The 19,360-nt window shown below is 44.9% G+C and overlaps 2 protein-coding genes across 5 annotated transcripts in view; both read right to left on the bottom strand.

The window, feature by feature from the left end:
- Nucleotides 1-1,551: 1,551 nt before the first annotated feature.
- Nucleotides 1,552-2,452, bottom strand: rep15 (RAB15 effector protein). The gene is made up of 2 exons (XM_076112949.1): nucleotides 2,177-2,452; nucleotides 1,552-2,094 (listed from the first exon to the last, which is right to left on the bottom strand). The coding sequence occupies exons 1-2, from the start codon at nucleotides 2,450-2,452 to the stop codon at nucleotides 1,552-1,554; spliced, it is 819 nt and encodes a 272-aa protein (XP_075969064.1).
- Nucleotides 2,453-7,146: 4,694 nt separating this feature from the next.
- The window catches only part of ppfibp2b (PPFIA binding protein 2b), an 88,646-nt gene continuing 76,432 nt past the window's right edge, over nucleotides 7,147-19,360 (bottom strand). For all 4 annotated transcript variants that reach the window (XM_076076117.1, XM_076076143.1, XM_076076125.1 and 1 more), the window contains 16 exons: nucleotides 18,370-18,431; nucleotides 18,191-18,266; nucleotides 18,017-18,099; nucleotides 17,838-17,905; nucleotides 17,683-17,748; nucleotides 17,463-17,523; nucleotides 15,883-16,051; nucleotides 12,857-12,980; nucleotides 12,609-12,728; nucleotides 11,942-12,092; nucleotides 11,144-11,255; nucleotides 10,975-11,063; nucleotides 10,664-10,786; nucleotides 9,764-9,889; nucleotides 9,493-9,681; nucleotides 7,147-8,053 (listed from right to left, as the gene is read on the bottom strand). In XM_076076117.1, coding sequence (XP_075932232.1) covers nucleotides 7,814-8,053; nucleotides 9,493-9,681; nucleotides 9,764-9,889; nucleotides 10,664-10,786; nucleotides 10,975-11,063; nucleotides 11,144-11,255; nucleotides 11,942-12,092; nucleotides 12,609-12,728; nucleotides 12,857-12,980; nucleotides 15,883-16,051; nucleotides 17,463-17,523; nucleotides 17,683-17,748; nucleotides 17,838-17,905; nucleotides 18,017-18,099; nucleotides 18,191-18,266; nucleotides 18,370-18,431 — 1,859 coding nt within the window. In that variant the 3' untranslated portion in view covers nucleotides 7,147-7,813. The remainder of the gene's footprint in view (nucleotides 8,054-9,492; nucleotides 9,682-9,763; nucleotides 9,890-10,663; nucleotides 10,787-10,974; nucleotides 11,064-11,143; nucleotides 11,256-11,941; nucleotides 12,093-12,608; nucleotides 12,729-12,856; nucleotides 12,981-15,882; nucleotides 16,052-17,462; nucleotides 17,524-17,682; nucleotides 17,749-17,837; nucleotides 17,906-18,016; nucleotides 18,100-18,190; nucleotides 18,267-18,369; nucleotides 18,432-19,360) is intronic.

Raw genomic sequence — 19,360 nt, 5'->3', positions numbered from 1 at the left:
TGTTTCAGATATGAGACAGAGCAGCAGACACCAGCAGAGCCACAATCTATTTTCAACTCAAAGTATTTACTAAAATAAAAGGTTGTGGTGCAGTGCCTGAACTCTGGCATCATCTCTACACTTTTCTGCTTCGTTATTATTTTGACAAAAATATTTTTTTCTCAATCCTCCACTGGTAAAGATGGTTACAATCAGCACCAAATCTATGTAACAGATGGTATGAAGCCAGGAAGCGTGTGGGGATGACATCATCTCTACTTTCATTAGTGTTCTAAGACATTATTTTCACTTTTCATTTTAATTCATTCATTCCTTTTTCTTTCTGCTTGCAGATGATGACATTTACCCCCCCCCCCCCCCCCCCCCCTCCCCAATAAACTCATTGATAATTCTTTATACGAGTAAAAAAAAACTATTTAACTCTCCATATCACATTTAACTGTAATTTGACAATACGAGAGATTCATCCATCTTTTATTAGACATGAAAACATTTGGTTTATTTCACACAACAAATATTTTTAACTGTGTACATTTCCCCCCCCCACTGTATACAGATGTAACGTTACTATGGTAACAGCATTCAAGCTATATTTTAGTGGACAAGAACCGTAAATAAGACAAAAGATGTTATTAATATCTTCATCCTTTCAGAGTTTACTGTCCGTGCCGTCTGTCTCTGTAAATATAGGGATTAGCGTCTTTGTAGCCAGTCTGCACACAGACGGTGCACCCAGCCTTCAGGTCACCGGCTGCAATATGCAAAGAAGAATCTACCTCAAGCAGAGTAGTTTCAAGTAAAAGTACTTCCACACCATTCTCCACTTAAATCCAAACAGTAGATCATGTTGCTCACCTGCTCAGTGGCAATATGCAAAACATCCCAGTGAAGAAAGCCTCGCTGTGAACAGGGATCTGTGTTTAGTGTCAGGACTGATGAAATCCAACTGATCAAATTAATTCAATTCTGCCTCTGCACTCACACAATCATTTTATTAGTAACATTTATTCATTAAAAGAATCCACTTATTCTCAACTTTGGGTATCATTTTCCTTGTTTTGCCATCATGTTGTGTAGTTCTCAGTAAAAAGCCCACTGTCAGTATATCACAGGAAAATAAAGGCAACTGATTAAAACACATTCACACGCTGTCTAGCTCTCCAGTTACCCTCTAAAGCCTGAGCACCGTGTTCTGCTATTTTAGAAATGGTATGATGAAATGTGCAGCTCTTTTTAGAGCTTTAGAGATGTTTGGTCTTGTTTTTGAATGACGTGTTTTAAGGTGACGTGTTTGACTAGATTAAGATGTTAGAAAACAGGACTCCAAGTAAAAAGCAGAAATCTTTACAATTCTTGTGAGAAGCACCATCAACACCTGGGATAGATAGAAAATAACCAGAATCTTCTCCTACGACTTTAACAAACTCAACATCTCCGTAGGTCTGGAGGTTGTTCCTACAAAGATGCACCAAGAAACCACCAATTTCTACCACATCAAGTTTTATTACTAAATCGAGTTATTGGCCATTAAATATTACGAGTCCCTCTGGTTCAGCTGAATTTAATCATGAGAGTGAGAGAGTCTCCCTCTTTCTTGGTGACAATAGCCTGCATCATTCCTGAAGGTGTATAGAGATACCTCGAGCCTTTGAAGAAGTTCTCGATAAAAGCTCTGTCAATCTGATCACACTTCCCGATGGCAGCCTCAAAGTTGTTGCTCAGGACGCCGTAAATATTGCCCTTGTCGCTTTTCTTCCCCAAGAACAAGAAGAGGGCGTAGCAGTCCTTGCCGATGGAGGTGCAGAAGTCCACCATCCTCTCGTACATGGTCTTGTTGCTGGACTCCTGGGCAATCTGGACAGACTCGCTGCTTGCATTCGGGGGTATGCCGTCCTCCTCGGCTTCCTCCTTGTCGTGCAGGTGAAGGACCTGCACGGCGATCTGGATCTGAGGGTTCTTGGTGGGCTTCTCCAGCACAGCCCAGACCCAGTCGGCCCCCAGGAGGATGCGCTGCTCGGGCGTCATGGCCGTGCAGTTGAAGGAGTCTGTGATGTTCAGGCTGATGCTCTGAGAGATGTATGTCATCAGGAAGACCTGTTGGAAGACGAGATGTTTTAGAGACCACTGAAAAGAATTGTTGTGAAATTCTAAAGAGGTGCTGTACAAAGTTACCAACCTGAGTGAGCACCTCATGGCTCGGGTGGAACTTGTCCTCTGGGTCTTTGAAGAGGAGGTACTCTTGAGTTCTGGATGAGGCGGCAGAGATGCAGTCGTTGAATAGAGGTATGAAATTGTTGGGTTTGGCAACGGGGGGCCTCAGTGTGGAGAAGATGCTCAGTCGAGGGGGCGTGTTCTGATCATTGGAGGGGCGGCTTGTGGAGCGGTTCTTAAAGGAGAACAATTGGGAGTTCTGGAAGGGGTTGGAAGAGGGTTTGCTGCTGGTCTGGCCCATGGTGGACTGATGATGGAGATCAGAGGGTGGTCTCCCTGATACACTGGAAAGATTAGTGGTAAAAGTTGAGTCTTGTATTTTGAGGTACATCTGTATTAATGCTGTCCTGCCATATAGATCCATTGCTACTGTCCGGTCCTTCATTTAACAGTGAAGACATGATTATCTGTTCATGTTGTATATTAAAAATCTACCAAATTTCTGTCCACCTATGCGATGCACAAATACAGTGGGAATAACATGGTGTGATATCTATAAAAATGATTAAAGATGCTCACCAGGATGGGTCTGGAGGTTTCCGTAGTTGCAAATCCAATACCTGCCCTTCGCTCCTGTCCCCTGCCCTGCTGAGATACACAGGTGTGTGTGTGTGGTGCCGTATGTGAAGCTCAGTCTTCAGTCTCCTGACGTGTACAGAACCTTCAGTAGAATAAAAAGGGTTTTCTATCCCAGCTTTTCTGCCGACAGTGTTAGCACGGGTGTGGTGTCTGTCACATTTTAGGTAAGTCAACAAAAGACTCATCTTACCAGTTAACTGGGGTAAGCCTGAAGGGTTTGATGGCTAAACAAAATACTTCACTGTCTCTCTTCAAGAGGAAGGTTGGCTCTCTGTTGTAGTGTCACATTGGAGGATGAGAGGGCAGTTTCATTCAGATTGGTAGATGGGGCTGCTTGATGGTTAGGAGGGACTTCATCTGACGTTTATTGGTCTCATGACCAATAGGACGTCATCTTTTTGTGAGCTAGTCCAGCTGTAGGATCGTCCAATAGTTTTACCCTACCACTGTGTCAATGCAGGTACTGCATGTGTTTGCTTTAGTCTGAGGTTACCTTACTAATATCATTAGCTGTTTACCTCTCTGTAAACTCAAAACCCCAAAGCAACCATCCCTATCGTATCATTCTGCTCTTCTTTGTGCACTCATACGTACACTTTGTAATGTAGGTTATCTTCCCTATATGGACAGGGCCAGTTACACATCCTCGGAAACAGTGCTGTACGCCATAGAACAATGTGGGAGAACAGGGTCAAATGATCCGTAGTCTGTTCTGATACCAGACCAAATATTGCCATCATTTATATTGTTGAAGCAACATAGTTCTTTTGTGCCCAATTCGAGAGTTTACAAAATACGATAATGATACATTGGCCAACATTTTCATTTATTTCTTAACATATACACAACAACATAAAAATACATTTATATACAGATTCCTTTTAGGACCTACTTCTTAGAAACATGTTTGTCTCTTTAGCTGCTAAATGCTCCACTGTGTTCACCAGTTAGTCTCCCACTGTGTCTGTCTGCTGCTGCTGAGCAGGTAGAGTACAGCGAGTCTATCACTGAAAGCAGCGGCCTGCTGCTGGAACATGGCTGACAAGAGCAGAGAAAACACTTTATCACCAGAGTTGTGGGCTGTACAACCAAAACACTGAGCTGAAAGACAGCAAAGCAGCTCTCAGGGGAGCTGCAGAGAGACAATTCACTGTGCGTTCAGCACCACAAACGACCCATTCCACATCACACCTTTTTCAGTACCGATAGTGGTACTGTGTACTGATCAGATACCAGCGTTTATTAATGAGCTGGATGTTTGTGTGGAAGTGACTGGGATCATGCTTTATGTGTAAGGCAACATCAGGCTCGACTTTAACAATACTTCCATAACTTTGTAAAACTAAATGTAACAAACAAATACATAGATGGAAATGTACTGAATTGTACTTTATTCAAATAATGGTACCTGATACCGGATCGGCCCATTGTCACTGATAACTGATCCGGCTATTCTAGTCAATATCGGTGCATCTCTATGTTATATGATCCACCTTTAATATAGAAATATAGATTAGTGCATCTTTATTCATTCACAATTGCAATAGAGATATGAAGCTGCCAGTGCTTTCAGTGAACAGATTATGTAATGGTGGCATGTCCCGAACTGACCTCAAATATAGCTGACTATGCATGTATTGGTTGGGCTTGATTGGAAGTGAATACATTTCCACTTTCCCACGGTGCTAGAGCTCCTTCACACATCTCTTACATCACCTTATCTGACCAACTATCTGTGTTCTGGCATTTTATGCACAGATCCGTTGCTGGATGCTACAATAATAATGATCTACAATGGTGTCTCTCAGACTGACCTGAGGACTGTCCCTGAACACATCGCTGAGGAGCATTCAGGTCCTTTCATTACCTCCAGGCTCCAAAGGAATTCTGTTCTTTCTCTGACCTTCTAACAATATGTCATAGCCTTCTCTGTATATCACATGATTGCCCTGAGGCAGGAAGTGTGTCCCTGTTCTTCCCTTTCATATACCAGTAAAGTACACAGTGGGATCATTGCATAGGTAAACAAGGGAAGCAGTAACAGAAACACCCCAGAGGGCTAACGAGTAACAGTTCAGTTATTGTAGGAATGAAAACAAAGATTTCTGTAAGCGGCACATGATGACTGTTTCCACTGGTGCTCCTAAGTCCAGCACAGAGTGACTCAGAGCGGCTGAAAGTGTTACATGAGGTATGAGTGTTAGGCCGGGGCTTCAGGGGTCACACTGTTGATTGACAGCATTAGTGAGCCAACAGCATCAGGTCATTGTCCTTCAAACTAGCGCCGTCTGAGAACGCCTCAGCTCCTTCTGCAGCTCGTCTCGGCTGAGCAGGTACTGAAAGCAAAGCATCATTGGAGTGGTAATGGGTTAGAGAGCTTGGGAGTCGTCGTGTACCACTGAGCTGGGATCAGTTTACACAATTAGTTTCAGTATAACTGGGGATAAACAAATAAGACCTTCACTGGCTCTTGTTGATGTCAGACTTTATGGTACAACACAGAACAAACAGCATGTTTTTCTATTTCAACAGTCAACTTTGACAACGATTCATGGAAAGAATGGTCCTGGTTTTAAAGGCAGTACCTTCAGAAAGACTTGTTAGTGGAAATGATAACAGCTATGTCTAAAATGAGGAAAACGTATCCCAAGTCAGAGCACAGAGTCACAGCAGAGCTCAGCTACAAGAATAAGAACACGAGTACACATTAAGTATACGAGCAGCTAGATTAGATCATTACAATACTGCCTACATGTTAAGGACGTTTCATTTCGATAATTTGACTAAATTATTTTTGCACTTTAATTTAAAGGGATAGTTCAACATTTTGGAAATAGTGTTAGAGCAGGGAGTTAGATGAGAAGGCCAATGCCACACCGGTGTGCTAAAGATGCAGCTGGAACTAGCAGCCAGTTAGCTTAGCATAAAGACAGGAAACAGGGCTGGCCTGGCTCTGTCCAAAGGGAACAAAAGCTGCCAGGCGACCAGCAGAAAGAAAGTTACTGCTCACGGCCAAGAAATATGTCCCGAACATAACAACATTAAAGTTTACGTAAATTGTCATTTTAGCACTTCTTTGTATGGATTAAACAAAGTAGATGTAACAGGTTAATTAGTAAACCTGAGAGGGGGCTACCTCTGGACAGAGCCATTCTAGCTGTTTACGTCTGTTTCCAGTCTTAATGCTAAGCTAAGCTAACGGCAAGTAAAGAGTGGAATGAATTGTTTTTAAGTGTATTCTCATTTGTTTGTGGTATTAGCCTACTACGTATTACTATTATTATTATAAATGAAGGATTTAATTCACAATGTCATACATTTGCTCTTAACTTTCAACATTAAAAATTAACAAATGTAATAATAACAATGTTAATAATAATGATTTTTTGACTGAATATAGTAACATGGTACTCAGCTCCACTGGTTCACTGGAGATGTTGCGGCTATGGTGGCTCTACATGTTTGTGATCAAAGCCTTCGGGTTCAATTCATTAAATGACTTCAGCAAACACAACAGGAGCAAAAGACCCAAGACTTCAGGCATGAGCCTGATACCAGCAGCTTTGACTCTGGAAGTCATGGTCGGACTGGTTGTAATGGTTCCTCCCTCCAGAGTTCGCCCTCTGAGTCACTCAAACTTCTGTTACAAGCGATGAGGAGCATCTTGTGTGGGAGCGAGCTGCACGAGTCATTACCTGCAGCTGGTGTGTGTGTGTGTGTGTGTGTGTGTGTGTGTGTGTGTGTGTGTGTGTGTGTGTGTGTGTGTGTGTGCTTACTGTGAGGTTGTTGATGCTTTCAGAGAGAGCTTCTATTTGCAGCATGGTACCCTCTGTGGTCGCCATCTGCAACACACACACACACACACACACACACACACACACACACACCTCATGAAGCCTGGATAACAACCACAGACATACTTCCAGTGAGACAATGGCGACTTTCCTCATGTAGGCGTTAGTTTGTATAAGTACACAGAAGTGTACTATACATTACTGAGTGAAGTAATGCAGGAGGGTTGTACCTGCAGCTGCATGCTGACTGGGCCAATCTCAAACATGCACTTCCCGATGGTGACCCATGGTAATGGTCAGCAGCCATCTTGGTTCAGATTGGTCCGCAGAGTGGAAACAGCCATGATGGAGAGGATGATGAGGATGATGATGAAAGCAGGTTAGTAGTTGAAGCCACATCTGTTTGCCTTTATCTTTAGGAGTGGTAGTGATTTAAAAAGACAAACACAGGAAGTAGTGTATGCTTCCTGAAGAGAGGACACGCCCCTAACAATGTTGTACATCCAAAATAACTACTTCTGATCTCACCTCTCTGCCTTTTGTGTAGAACAAAGGAATCAACTTTACACGTGTGTGATTTTGTTTATTAAATGATTCGGTAAAACTTTTTACATTTACATGAGCACATATGAGCTTCCTTTAGCAGAGCAGCATCATCTTTCCTATAAAAATACTATTACAGCAAATATGAAAATAACAGTAAAAAATGACCCCCCAGGTTCAAACCTAACATGCTGTTTAATAATTAGCTCTGCAATGACATAAATATTAAATCAAAGCCCTCCATAATATTATGCAAATATTGCACAAGTTCATCTCGACCACGTAACAGAAGGGTGTTAAAGTGGTAAATGATGGGATGACGGACTCACACATACAGAATCATCTACTGGTGATGCACACATGTTAGAGTAATGGTTTAATACTGTACAGCTAGAGCTATCAATATATACTGGTGTATGGATCACAGGAAGTGGTGTCAGAGAGATGCTGTGCTCTCTCATGATGAGCTCCATCATGGCACCGGTTAGAGACGGAGGTCTGGAGATGAGTGTATAGATCGATGGTGTCAGTGGAAGCAGCCGTGTGGCGGCTCTGAATCTCTTCACTCGTAAGGCACGGGGCTCTAGAGGAGCAGGGAGGGGACGGGCTGAGGTATTATGGGCCGCAAGCAAAGGAAGCAGAATAGTAGCAGTGGCAGCGGATTGGTTGAGGGAACACAGCTGTCGTCAGGGGGATGGGTCAGCTCTGCTGTGGTCGAGCCCCACCTGGTCCCTGGAGAGGTCGGGCTCTCTGTCCAGGATCGGGCTCAGGCCTCTGAAGCCGGCGTAGGGCCGCACCTGCACCCCGTTCACTGCAGACTGTCCTGACTGAGGCGAGGACGACTCGATTGGACAGACGTAGTCTGTGGATTCATCCGGCCGCCTCCTCCTGAGGTGAGTCAAGTTAGAGAGGCCCAACTTCTTCGGCTGCAATGAAAAGACACAAAAAGGGGAATGAATCACAACTGACTGGACTGAAACCGCGTCTCAGAGTAATTTCTGTTTATTACAACGTATTTTGGGAGTTATTCTTACTACTTTATATAGAACCCAAAAGATGAATCAGGAAGTCGGTCTGCAAACTGTGATGGATGTTGACAACAGAGAGTTCATTTCGCATTTGAATAACCCAGGAGGGTTCAAAATCTGGGACTTGAGAATTTGGATTAGTCTGCTTGTGTTTCTTGGCTGTCTTGTCTTCTAGTGAGGTCCCAGCTTAATGATGCCCTAATCAAAGTTACTACATTAAGAAAGAATCTAATGTCAATGAACCTTTTTGTCACACATGTACACAGTGAAACATGTAACCCATCCTAGCAGTAGCAGCAGTGGGCTCCTACGATACAGTACTGTCATGGGCCGGATTACAAACAACGGTGAGACTTCATTCACAGAGGAAGTGGTGCTCAGAGAACAACCTACTGCTCAACATCAGAAGAACCAAGCAGCTGATTGTTGATTTTAGGGGAAAAGGATGCAAAGACATCCTCAGTCCACGAAGTGCCTGTGCAGAGCACAAACGATACTAAAAGAGTACCCTCCCATTCACAGCCTGTTCACCCAACGCGTCCTCACTCCCAACCCGGCAAAAAGACGACGGTTGGTTAGTGACCCTCCGCATAGGAGTTCGATGCTCGGTGGGGCCCCTTTAGCGGACGCAGTATAAAGTGCAGGAGAGAGGGTGGATGGGTCAAACTAACTGACTTTCATCCTGAGGACCGGTGTTCTGAGTGAAGGTCACATCTGTACGCAGTGTTTTCTGTTATCTATACTTTAGTGTTGCATTCAGTGCATGTGAGTAATACGTGATACCAGGCAACAGCAGATTTATAAATGGGTCCTCTAAGCTTGCTCTTGCTGACTAAAGCCACTGTGACATTATCACAAAGCACTGTAGGATATCACTACACACACACACACACACACACACACACACACCTGCTTAGCCCTAGAGGTTGTATTTGTCCATGAAAGCAGATAACTACATATTCAGTGCTCACAGAGTTGCTTAAGAAATGTAAGATCCAAATGTCCAAGGTGATGGATGAGTCATCAGCATTGTGTCTCAGGTGGATTGTTCCTCCCTTTCTCTGCAGCAGAGCACTGAGGGTCTTAAAGCTACAGCGGCTGCTGATGGCGGGGTCTTACCGCTGCGAGGAGCAGCAGAGGGTTTACTCTGCTCTCACAGGCTTAAACACACTGAGGGGCTAAGAGCTTAAACTGAGCTGACACACCAAGGCTTCCCCTCGGATTAAGGTGCTTTTTCTCACACATGCAGGAAGAGCGCTGTGTGTTCTCTTAATGCAGCATTATTGCCTCCAAGGACTCCCTCTTCCACTTCAAGCTGTGTACTGGTGTCCTCTCACCTTGACTTTAGCTGTGATGCTGAGTGTGGTGTACCCCGCTGCCTCAGTGTACTCCCTCTTCTCCTGGTGAGCCTGTGCTCCCACCAGGTTGTTGAAGTTGGTGGTGAGGTGGCGTCTCAGCAGTGTTTTCTGAGGAGGGATGTTCAGCAGCATTGCCAGCGTGTCTGAGTTAAAGCGAGGCTCCAGCATCTGTGAGAGGAGAGACATATTCAACGTGCTCTCTGCCGCATTGAGTGTTTGTGATGCACACACTGTGATTGTGTGTACTCACCAGCAGCCCTCCGTGCACGCCGCTGCCCCTCAGGTTTGGTGCGTATTCTGCCAGATCCACAGATCTCAGCCACTCCATGACCCGGTGGTTGGACCACTGGACCACCTCACTGGGAGAGAACTGGTTCTGAAACACACACACACACACACACACACACACACACACACACACACACACACACACACACACACACACACACACACACACACACACACACACACACACACACACACACACACACACACACACACACACACACACACACACACACACACACACACACACACACACACACACACACACACACACAAAGGAGTGCATGATTCATAATATTTAACCATTTCTCAAACCATGCAATCGTGTTTTAGAAAATCATTAATATTTAGAATGTTCTATTTTATAAAACATACATTCAAAAATCTAAAACAGTATAACCTGCATTCAGTGGTTAGCAGTAAGTCAAAATAAATAAAACCAATAAAATGGGAGAATAAAAGTTACAGTGCAATGCAAGATAGCCTCTTTTTATTATTTCTGTCTCTCTCACTCAATTTCAATTCACTTTAATTGAAAGGGGCTTCATTGCCATGGGAAACATGTTTACATTGTCAAAGCGAGGAAGGAAAAGAAGACAAAGAATGTACATCCAATCAGATAAGATCTACTAGAGTACAGAGGTGTGTGAACAGAGAGGAGCGAGCTCAGCTGCAGTATGAGCCAGCATGGGAAGTCACCACACACACACCAGACGCCTGAGTCGGTTGGAGAGAGTTTGGAGAAGACCTCACGTCTAGTTTGCTCAGATATGTGGTGCATAAAAACTGAATACTGCTGCAGAAGCCAGAACTAGCACTTCAGCTCTGCTTTGACACAACCCGGCAACAGACTACAGCTACTTACCTCATTGCTGGGCCTGCGTTTGAGGCAGTTGGAGTTGAACTTGTTGACATGAAGAACATGGATGGCACACTTGATGCTGAGGTGATGCAGCTGGCTGCTCACTTTGAGGAATAACAGGTCGTTCTGAGATGGAGAGAACACAGAGGGGAGTGCAGGAGAAAGTGAGCATCGAGTCTCTCTAACTATTAAAACAAGCGCTTCAACTTCCTGTATTATCTGAGAGATAACCCACGCCGCATGACTTTACTCATCTGGAGTACCGTGAACCCTGGTTTGACTTTAGAACAGGGTGCCGTTCAGCTGTTACCCACCACAGTGAGGTACTGCAGCATCTGCCCATCAACCCTTCCTTCATTAAACTGGTCTTTGTATTGAGGGAGTCCGACGTCATCAAGCCAACCTTTGGGACATAAATATCACAGTTTTAATGGCGGGAACTTCAGAATGAAGTAATTTCATTGTGTGGTTTTCAGTGCGTACGAGTGACCCAGATGTAGTCCAGCGCTGCAGACTTCCCAGGCTGCCCGCTGCTGAACGTCTTGATGGCTAACTGGAGCTTCTTCCTGTGGAGCGGGTTCTTCATCGCCAGCTCCTGGAGACACCATGAGAGACAGATGACTACCGTTAGACTGAAGGATCAAATCTAAATGATCCTGATGAGAGTCATCTCTATAAACAGATCCTGCATTCACGTGTAGAATCTGAAGGAAGCGGGACGAGATATTTGTAGCGTTCCAGTTGTAGTTCAGGTAGTATTGACCAGTCACGTTGGAGCACGCTCTGCTTGGATGCAGGTAAACAGTCCTTGTGCAGAGCTAAAGAGGCTGAACTCATTGGCCAATCGACTGATGATGATTTAGTTTTCTATTGGTTTACAATCAGCTTGTACACTGGCTACCGGTGAAGCACAACGTCTCTTAACACTAAAGTCTCACATCCCAAGTTGCTAATCGGACTGTAAACAACGAGCAGCACACGGAAAAGGAAGTGTCGGCCTGGATATCTGATGGCTACACCAGAGCCCTAGAAATATAGAACCTCATCAACCCGAGGCTCATCATCATGGTTCAGAGACTGTGATGAGAGAGGCAGAGAGGAGGTGGACAATGTGACAGTGTTGAAGGCGAAACTAACCAGCAGGTTGAAGAGCAGAGACAGGCATTGCTAAACTCCAAGCAGACAGACAGACAGCAACAACGAGCAGACAGGTAGAACTGAAACATATCTGACAGGCTGAGTGGAGATTACTCTGACAGTCGGTGGAGTGTGTTTGTGCACCTTCTCTAGGTCTTGCAGGGTGGCCGACAGTAGAGTATCACCGCAGGTGACCCAGTGGCAAGCAAGAATGCCGTACTGGCCCAGTCCAATGTCCTCGAGCCAGCCACACACCTGCTCTGTGCTCCACTTAGAAAAAGGCACCTTCAGGTCTCTGACATGGAGAAGAAGAGATTAACATTGAGACGGTTTATAGTGTTGGGCTCCAGCTCCTTTCACAGGGTGTGATATCAGACTAACACGGAGTCTTTGTATCTCCTCCACAACTCATTATAGACAGTCGATTTATTTCATTATTCCTACCATCCAAGCAGCTGCAGCTGATACTTGATGCTAGTAAAATATGACTTTGCTGAGACATGAATCTTCATTGACATGTAGGACTGTGTTCGGTTCTGTTGCTGATGCAGGTAAAGCAGTTAAAAGTGTACATTGAATATCTGCAGTTTATCCTGTAAACGTTGCTTTTGGACTCAAAGGGCTGTGTTCAAGTAGGACGGTGGAACAATGGAAGCAACAGCACATGAATGTAGCATTATAAAACATGCTGAACCAGCAGGCAGCAGAGGCTGACTGTGCTCCACCACAACCTGAGTGTGGCTGAACGCTAATGAAGGCTGTGTTCAGTGCAGTGTCTCTGCATCACTCATATGAGCGTATGCTGTTCTACCGTGTGTTCCTCGGGCGGACCAGTCTCGGTCCAGCTGTAGCTCTGAAGCCTCCCCTCCGGAACTCTCCCAGCTCGGGGTCGTGGACTTGGGCGGGACTGCCTGACTGGCTGCGACGGATCCTGTGGAACAACGAAAACACTGATGAGTGTGTGAAGGACGAATGGAAACAAAGAGAGACTGAGATAATGTGTCTGTGTGTCTGTTAATGTGTAGCTACTGTGCATATATATCAATCTTCAAAACTTACTTCCCCCAGAATTTCTTAATGCCTCTGTGACTCTTCCTGTTCTCTGGTGAGACAGGGGACTGCTGTCCAGAGTCCACTCCAGAGGACAGGGGGGACTGGCCTGACAGAAGACACTCTGGATGCCCTGCACAGAAACACAAGAGAGAAGAACGGACACTCAGGAAGTAGATCTGGGATCCAGAATAAAGCTGGTGTTCTTCGTCTTGGCAGGGACCACCGCTGTGTGCTTCTTTCATTGGTGGCCTAGTTCACATGGTGTTCACCTATGTGAACTACTCGATCACTAAAGCTACACACCAATACTATTCAGCTCTAAGGAGCTTCTTAGTTTGGGTTTTCACAGACACACAGACACAGACACTGTTTGCTAACATGTTAGCCAGAACAGTTCTAGCTTCTTTCCAACATCAACTTTATTAGTTATTAAAGTTATCAGGTAAGTAGATACAACATGGTTATGTTTATTTGACATCCCAGCCTCTCAGTGTCATACTGATGCTTCAAACCGTGTGCTGCCTGCTACAGGTTATGGCCATTCTTTATAAATACAACCATGCATGAAGCCCTTATGGCTTCTCTTCTATGCTGTATACACTACAGAGACGTCCATTTCACCCTGGTTACATCATTCACTCAGCACACGTCAGGCTCACTGGTCCCAGCAGGACGTCACACACTGGTTGAGATACAATACCCACCAACATCATAGAGGTCATGTTTGCCAGGAGATCCTGAGGCAGAGGAGGTTAGTGAAGTGAGGAGAGAGCCAGCAGAAATAAAGCAGAAGCCAGTATTAGTCACACATATGTACATCCAAAATAATTGCTGTATACATGTAAACCTACAAGCCTCAGGCAGGTGCTGAAGCTGTGACAGGATCCGGTCTGTCTGTGTGCATACTGAGACAGGACGAGAGGAATGAGCTCATCTCACACCTATTTTCTGAGCCCTGACCAGAGGCTGAAAACACAACTTAACCAAGGTGGTGCTAAAACAAACTCCCTCTATGTATAGAAGTGTTTGATGGGGAAGTCTGTTTACTTTAAGCACCTGCTCGACCTGCTCTCTCTCTCTCTCTCAGTGACTTCCTGCCTCCGACAGTGTGCTGGGTGAGGCAGAGAGAGCAGGGGGATGTCAGGTTGCATCTTTGTTTGTTTACACTCAGCCCTGTGATTACCCTCCTGCTTCATGCTCGCCTGTGTCCTTACATGGATGCTGATAGCAGCATGATCTTGGACGGCTTTCCGAATCATGAAGGACTCATAGTAATGGCGGCTTTAGAGTGAAAACAGTTCCTCAGCCTGACCGTGCTCACCTCTGAGTACGGCCGGCCATCTTGTTTTGTTCATGAGATTACTGACATCGCAAAAGCTCGTTTGTGACTTCAGAGCCGGAGCAACAACAGTTCTCCTGAAAGTGTACTTGAATTAGCATACAGTACCTAAAGCCGGAGCACTGGCACTCCTGCAGCGAACTGCAGCCGGAGCACAAAGAGAGAGGAGAGCCAAGCAGACAGGAGGAGACAGAGAAAGGGCACAGAGAGGGAGCACATGGAGCAGAGTTAGTCCACGTTAGTTGAGTTGAAGCGTGTTTCAGCTTATTGAATATGTTCCAGCACATATTTCCCACTGTGGTATTTTCATTTTTAATGCATCTTCCACAGACTTCTATGCAAACTGACATTTGTGGTGCTTGCAACAGTGAAAAATGACATTTGAAAAACAGCAACTTTTCACAAACACTGGGCCTCTTGCAGGAATATGTAACCCTCTCAATGATGTAATATTATCATATCTGTCTGTTTCCAGTGAGGTTTACTCGTGTCGGACGAACCGTACTCTCTGAACTGTACAAAGCTGTTCAGACATTGTTCATCTGATCTTGATGTAGACTACAAGGTGCCAGCTGGGTAGATGTGATCATTGTTAGAATCAATGCTTGACAGTGTACGGCCATCTGGTCTGCTTCATTCAACACTACAACTACCGCCTCGCCAACCGCCAGGCTGCAGTTTACATCCATGTCTGCCAAAAGGTCATCATCATTTATCATATCAACTATTTGTGTGAAATTGTCACAATCAACATACGAGTTCTTGAGTTATGCCGAGAAGCGTGTTTTGTAAGGTCACAGTGACCTTTGACATCCAAATTTGAACCGGTTCATCCTCGCCCAGGTGGACATTTGTGCCAAAATTCTCCTGCAAGTTTTCCTGAGCTATCATGGGAAATGAAGATGAGCTGGAGTGACATAATGAAGTGTAGTAAGTGTAGTAGATGCAGAGTGCAGCAGCTGGAGGTGAGATGGTGTTCTGAGGTAAACGCAGTACAATCACCAGAAGAGTTCAGTTGCAGCCTGTAGTTGTATTGCAACTGTTTGAATGTCAAGTTCCCACCACATCCTTCTTTGTGGCCTGCGGGCATCCACTCTGTGCTATTCTTCATACATGTGTCTTTAGTATCTTCATTCTTCCACGTCTTTGGAAGAATGCACCACGTTTGCATCTGCCTCACAGTGACCTTTCACGTGATTTTCTTGGAATGTTATGAACATTTAATCTTGTTATCAGAACACCTGGTCTGAGATCAGGTGCCGGTCTCTGCTGGAGTCTGAGCTGAAGGAGTTTCTGGTTAACCTGCATGAGTTCATCTGATTCCACCAGAATCTGACCCGGTGGCCATAGAGTCTAGACCACCTCTGATGGTCTCGTTCACTGATGGAGGTCATATAGGCCAGCAACTCACACAGTAACTGCAAACTCCAAATGCAATCAGATTAAGGAATTATAATTCCTTATGTCAAACAAGAGTGTGTAGCCAACAGGTCTGGATCAGAATGATTGTATTGCCAAATTACAAAACCAACATTCTGAAAATTGGTGAATGGGACTAATTACCTTAAATAACTCGTATGTGTTCTTGCATGAGGCCCAATGTCCCACTGACTGTGGGGAACCCCGACTCTTCACTGTCTCTCATTAAAACAGGTAGGAATGATCTAAGGAGTGCCGGGCAGAGGAGACTCACTGAGGCTGTAGTCCTGGTCCTGGTCCTGGTCCTGGTCGTGGCTGTGGACAGGAGAGGAATACTCTCCATCTTGCTCTCTGTCTCCGTTCAGCTCGGCTCTCTGCTCGCTCTTTTTACCTTTCAGTTTCCCCGGCAGAGTCTGGTACTTGCTCAGCTCCATGTGAGCATTCTGGAGGTCATCAAAAATAAAACAGTGCCATATTTTTAGTGTGCCATGATGTCTGTTATCCTACTTTATTTATAGCTTACATACTTTAAGACGATACTATGAGTATGAATATGATGTGTATCACAGAACATCACATTTCCTCTCCTGGTCAGTCCCATCTAAATATCTTTCACGACAACAGAGTCATGAGGAGGTCTGCTCCTTGCTCTGTTGCATCACATCTGATGAAACTGTATCTGAGCAGAGTCAGCGGGACTCTGGACCAATGAGAGGAGAGGCCAGCAGACAGAAACAGCCATGATACCCAGCTGTGTGTGTGTGTGAACACAGTATCTGCATGAATATCTGTAGAGCAAAGCATGTGTGTGTGTGTGTGTGTGTGTGTGTGTGTGTGTGTGTGTGTGTTTGTGTGTGTGTGTGTGACCAGGAGGCATTCTACTTTTACTCAGACGGTGAACTCTGCTTGTCAGCAGGAGAGAAGCAGACAGCAGGATATTCACTGAGGCGATACTGTATATCTGGAGGGGCTGAATAAAATGCAGCATCGGCACAAAGACTTTATTTGTTTATAAATCTAGGCCATCATTTCCATTGCAGCTGTAGACGACACACAAGTTGCCATAAATACAGATTGTACAGCCCACACACTCTGTGGCTACTGAGATCCCTGAATGCATGCAGAACACCAGAGGGTCTAATGAGGTGGAGTCAATATGCAGTCAGATGTGTTTCTACATCATTCATGGCGACCAGTGGAGGAGGAAACAAGGCTCGGTCACACGGATCCACAATGATGGAGATTTATAGAACAGAAGCAGGCGTACATGTGGCTTTGTGGATCTGAGGAAAACGTGCACTCAGTTTTAGTTGTTTTGTCCATCCGGCCCCTGGTGAACTACTGACACACTGTATGTGCTCATGATTGTATATGTAGGAATGTGCCTCAGTGTATGTTTGCTTCCCATGAACATGAACACCTGGACTGCATTATGTACATGTGTATGACTGGGACGGATCCAATTCTCTGACGTCTTTAAAGTTCTACAGTGTTTTTTGTTACAGAAAAAATGATGGCGTTTTGAATGGACTGCAGACGCTCCCCCTGCTTCACACACAGCACACGTGTTTGTGGGGTTAGGCTGTGTGAAGGCATGCAGCACATCAGTACCTCTGCCCTTGTGTCTGATTCAGTCTCAAGAGGCTGGATCTCTACAGCCTGGAGCCAACAAAGACACAGGAGAGAGGACAGGACACACACACCCAGTTAGCAGGTTAGCATTCACACGAGCAGATTAAATAACGTAAAGTAAATCATGTTAGGTCAACTTCAAGAAGCAGCAGCAGATGCAGCAGGTCGGATTAGTTAGATTAGATCACAGTATCATGAAAGTCAGTCAAAGCACTGACGAACCTTTTGGAAGGATCCACTCTGCAGCTCCTCCAGACTGCTGGACAGCAGCCTGCACCGATGCCTGGGAGAGAAAATACACTCTTCAGAATCAGCAGAGATTCAATGAGGAACAATGTCACTCTGTTCTGATTCATGCTGACTGCCTACACTTTACACTTTGCACTACGTAGAACTCTGCAATGGTCAACAGAAGGTACACGAACCCAAAGCTTCTACCTACCACGAGCCATTAAAGAAGCTCATGTCCCCAGTGGACACCAGCGAAGTGTCCATCGAGTTCTGGACACTACAAGAAATGGCACACAAGGGCTCAGATTAATAGGAAGATGTGTGTGTGTGTGTGTGTGTGTGTGTGTGTATCTAGAGTGTTTATACCTGGAGTCCAATTCTCTCTGGTAGGGAGATGAAGAAAGCATCAGTGGAGAAGACCCTCTAGATGACATCTATGTAGAGACAAAACAGCATTATAACACTTTCATCAGTTCAGATATCCGTAGTTTGTCAGGTGATGAATCGTGTGAAATAGTGTTTTTAGCAGCGCTTCTTCGTCGTACCTCTGACCTGACAGAATCAGATTGTGCTTTGTGTGTGATGGCTCTGAGTCTTAGACTGCCAGCCAGCTCCTCTTCACTGCTCCCTACAAACATCACACAGCACCACACCATTACAACCACACGGCAGGAAGGCAGAGGACGAGGGTTCCTCCGCTCCACTTTCAGCATTCTTACCCTGTGTGAGAGCCATGACTTCCCTCATCTTTCTGTACTGGCCAAGCAGAATGGTCAGCTCCTCTATACGTCGATCCTGTTATTGTAATCAAGTAAAATGAGGGGACCCTTAACTCTCCAAGTCAACATTAAAGACAACTTTCATCACGGCGGTGGTGTAATAAACAGGGCTCATTTACCTTTTCCTCGTTTGAAGCTAACAAAGACTCCATCCCCACCTTCAGCCTCTGGTATTCGTGGTCTAACAAAGACAAGCCAGCGATCACAATGTTATTCTGGACCCACAGTAACCTCGCGTCTAATTCATTTAGGGCATTTGAGACAAATCACATCAGGCACCCGCCTGATGTGATGTTAGCGACAGCCATGACAGCCATGCTAATGTGAGTAAGCAAGCATAAGCAATCCACACTGACAGCAGCACTGTCCATACAGCGTCACCTGTTACACACTGCAGCCTGCCATCGTGCTGTGTGCAGCAGTGAGGCCAACACCAACTAAGAAAAGAGATCTCACTTCTCACTTTCAGAGAAATGAGGTTTCTACAAGCAGCACAACACTAGCACACACACACACACACACTGAGCCACTTATGTTAAAGGGAACTCCACCAATCTAACACACAAAGGTCAGCTTACTAGCACTACTGAGAGAGTGAATGCAGTGGTGTTATTAATGCACATTACTAGTCTTTGTGCTTTCTCTCCTCACAGGTTTCCATGGATCGTGGTTGTATCTGGACCCTGGTCCTGCCTGACACCCTCTGCTACAGTTATTAGTAGTAGTAGTCATATTTCTATGACTGCTTCATGTGACTTCATACATGTTCACATTATATGAATCATTTCTGTCATATGGATTGATTATGTTGTTCATTCTTGTTAAAGGATTTTTTGGGCAGTTTTTCCTTTTCTGATGCGAGGGTCCAAGAATAGTAGGAGTATTGGGCTACATGAATAAAACTGACTTGACTTTGGAGGAGCTTTGTAAGGTCTGCGAGACAAAAACATCACACTGACTAACTCTGTATTGTGATTTAAACAAGAGATATTCATGTGATCGTACTGGGAAGTTGATCTAAAAATAATGATCTGCTGATACAGAGGTCTCTTTGTAATGTAAGTCTATGTGAATGAGTCTTTTTGGGGCCCATGGCATCACATGATGGAC

Source organism: Anarhichas minor, unplaced genomic scaffold, assembly GCF_050575085.1.
Source record: "Anarhichas minor isolate MPS153535 unplaced genomic scaffold, ASM5057508v1 ptg000005l, whole genome shotgun sequence".
Taxonomy (NCBI): Eukaryota; Metazoa; Chordata; class Actinopteri; order Perciformes; family Anarhichadidae; genus Anarhichas; species Anarhichas minor.
This window is presented reverse-complemented; position numbering and strand designations above follow the sequence as displayed.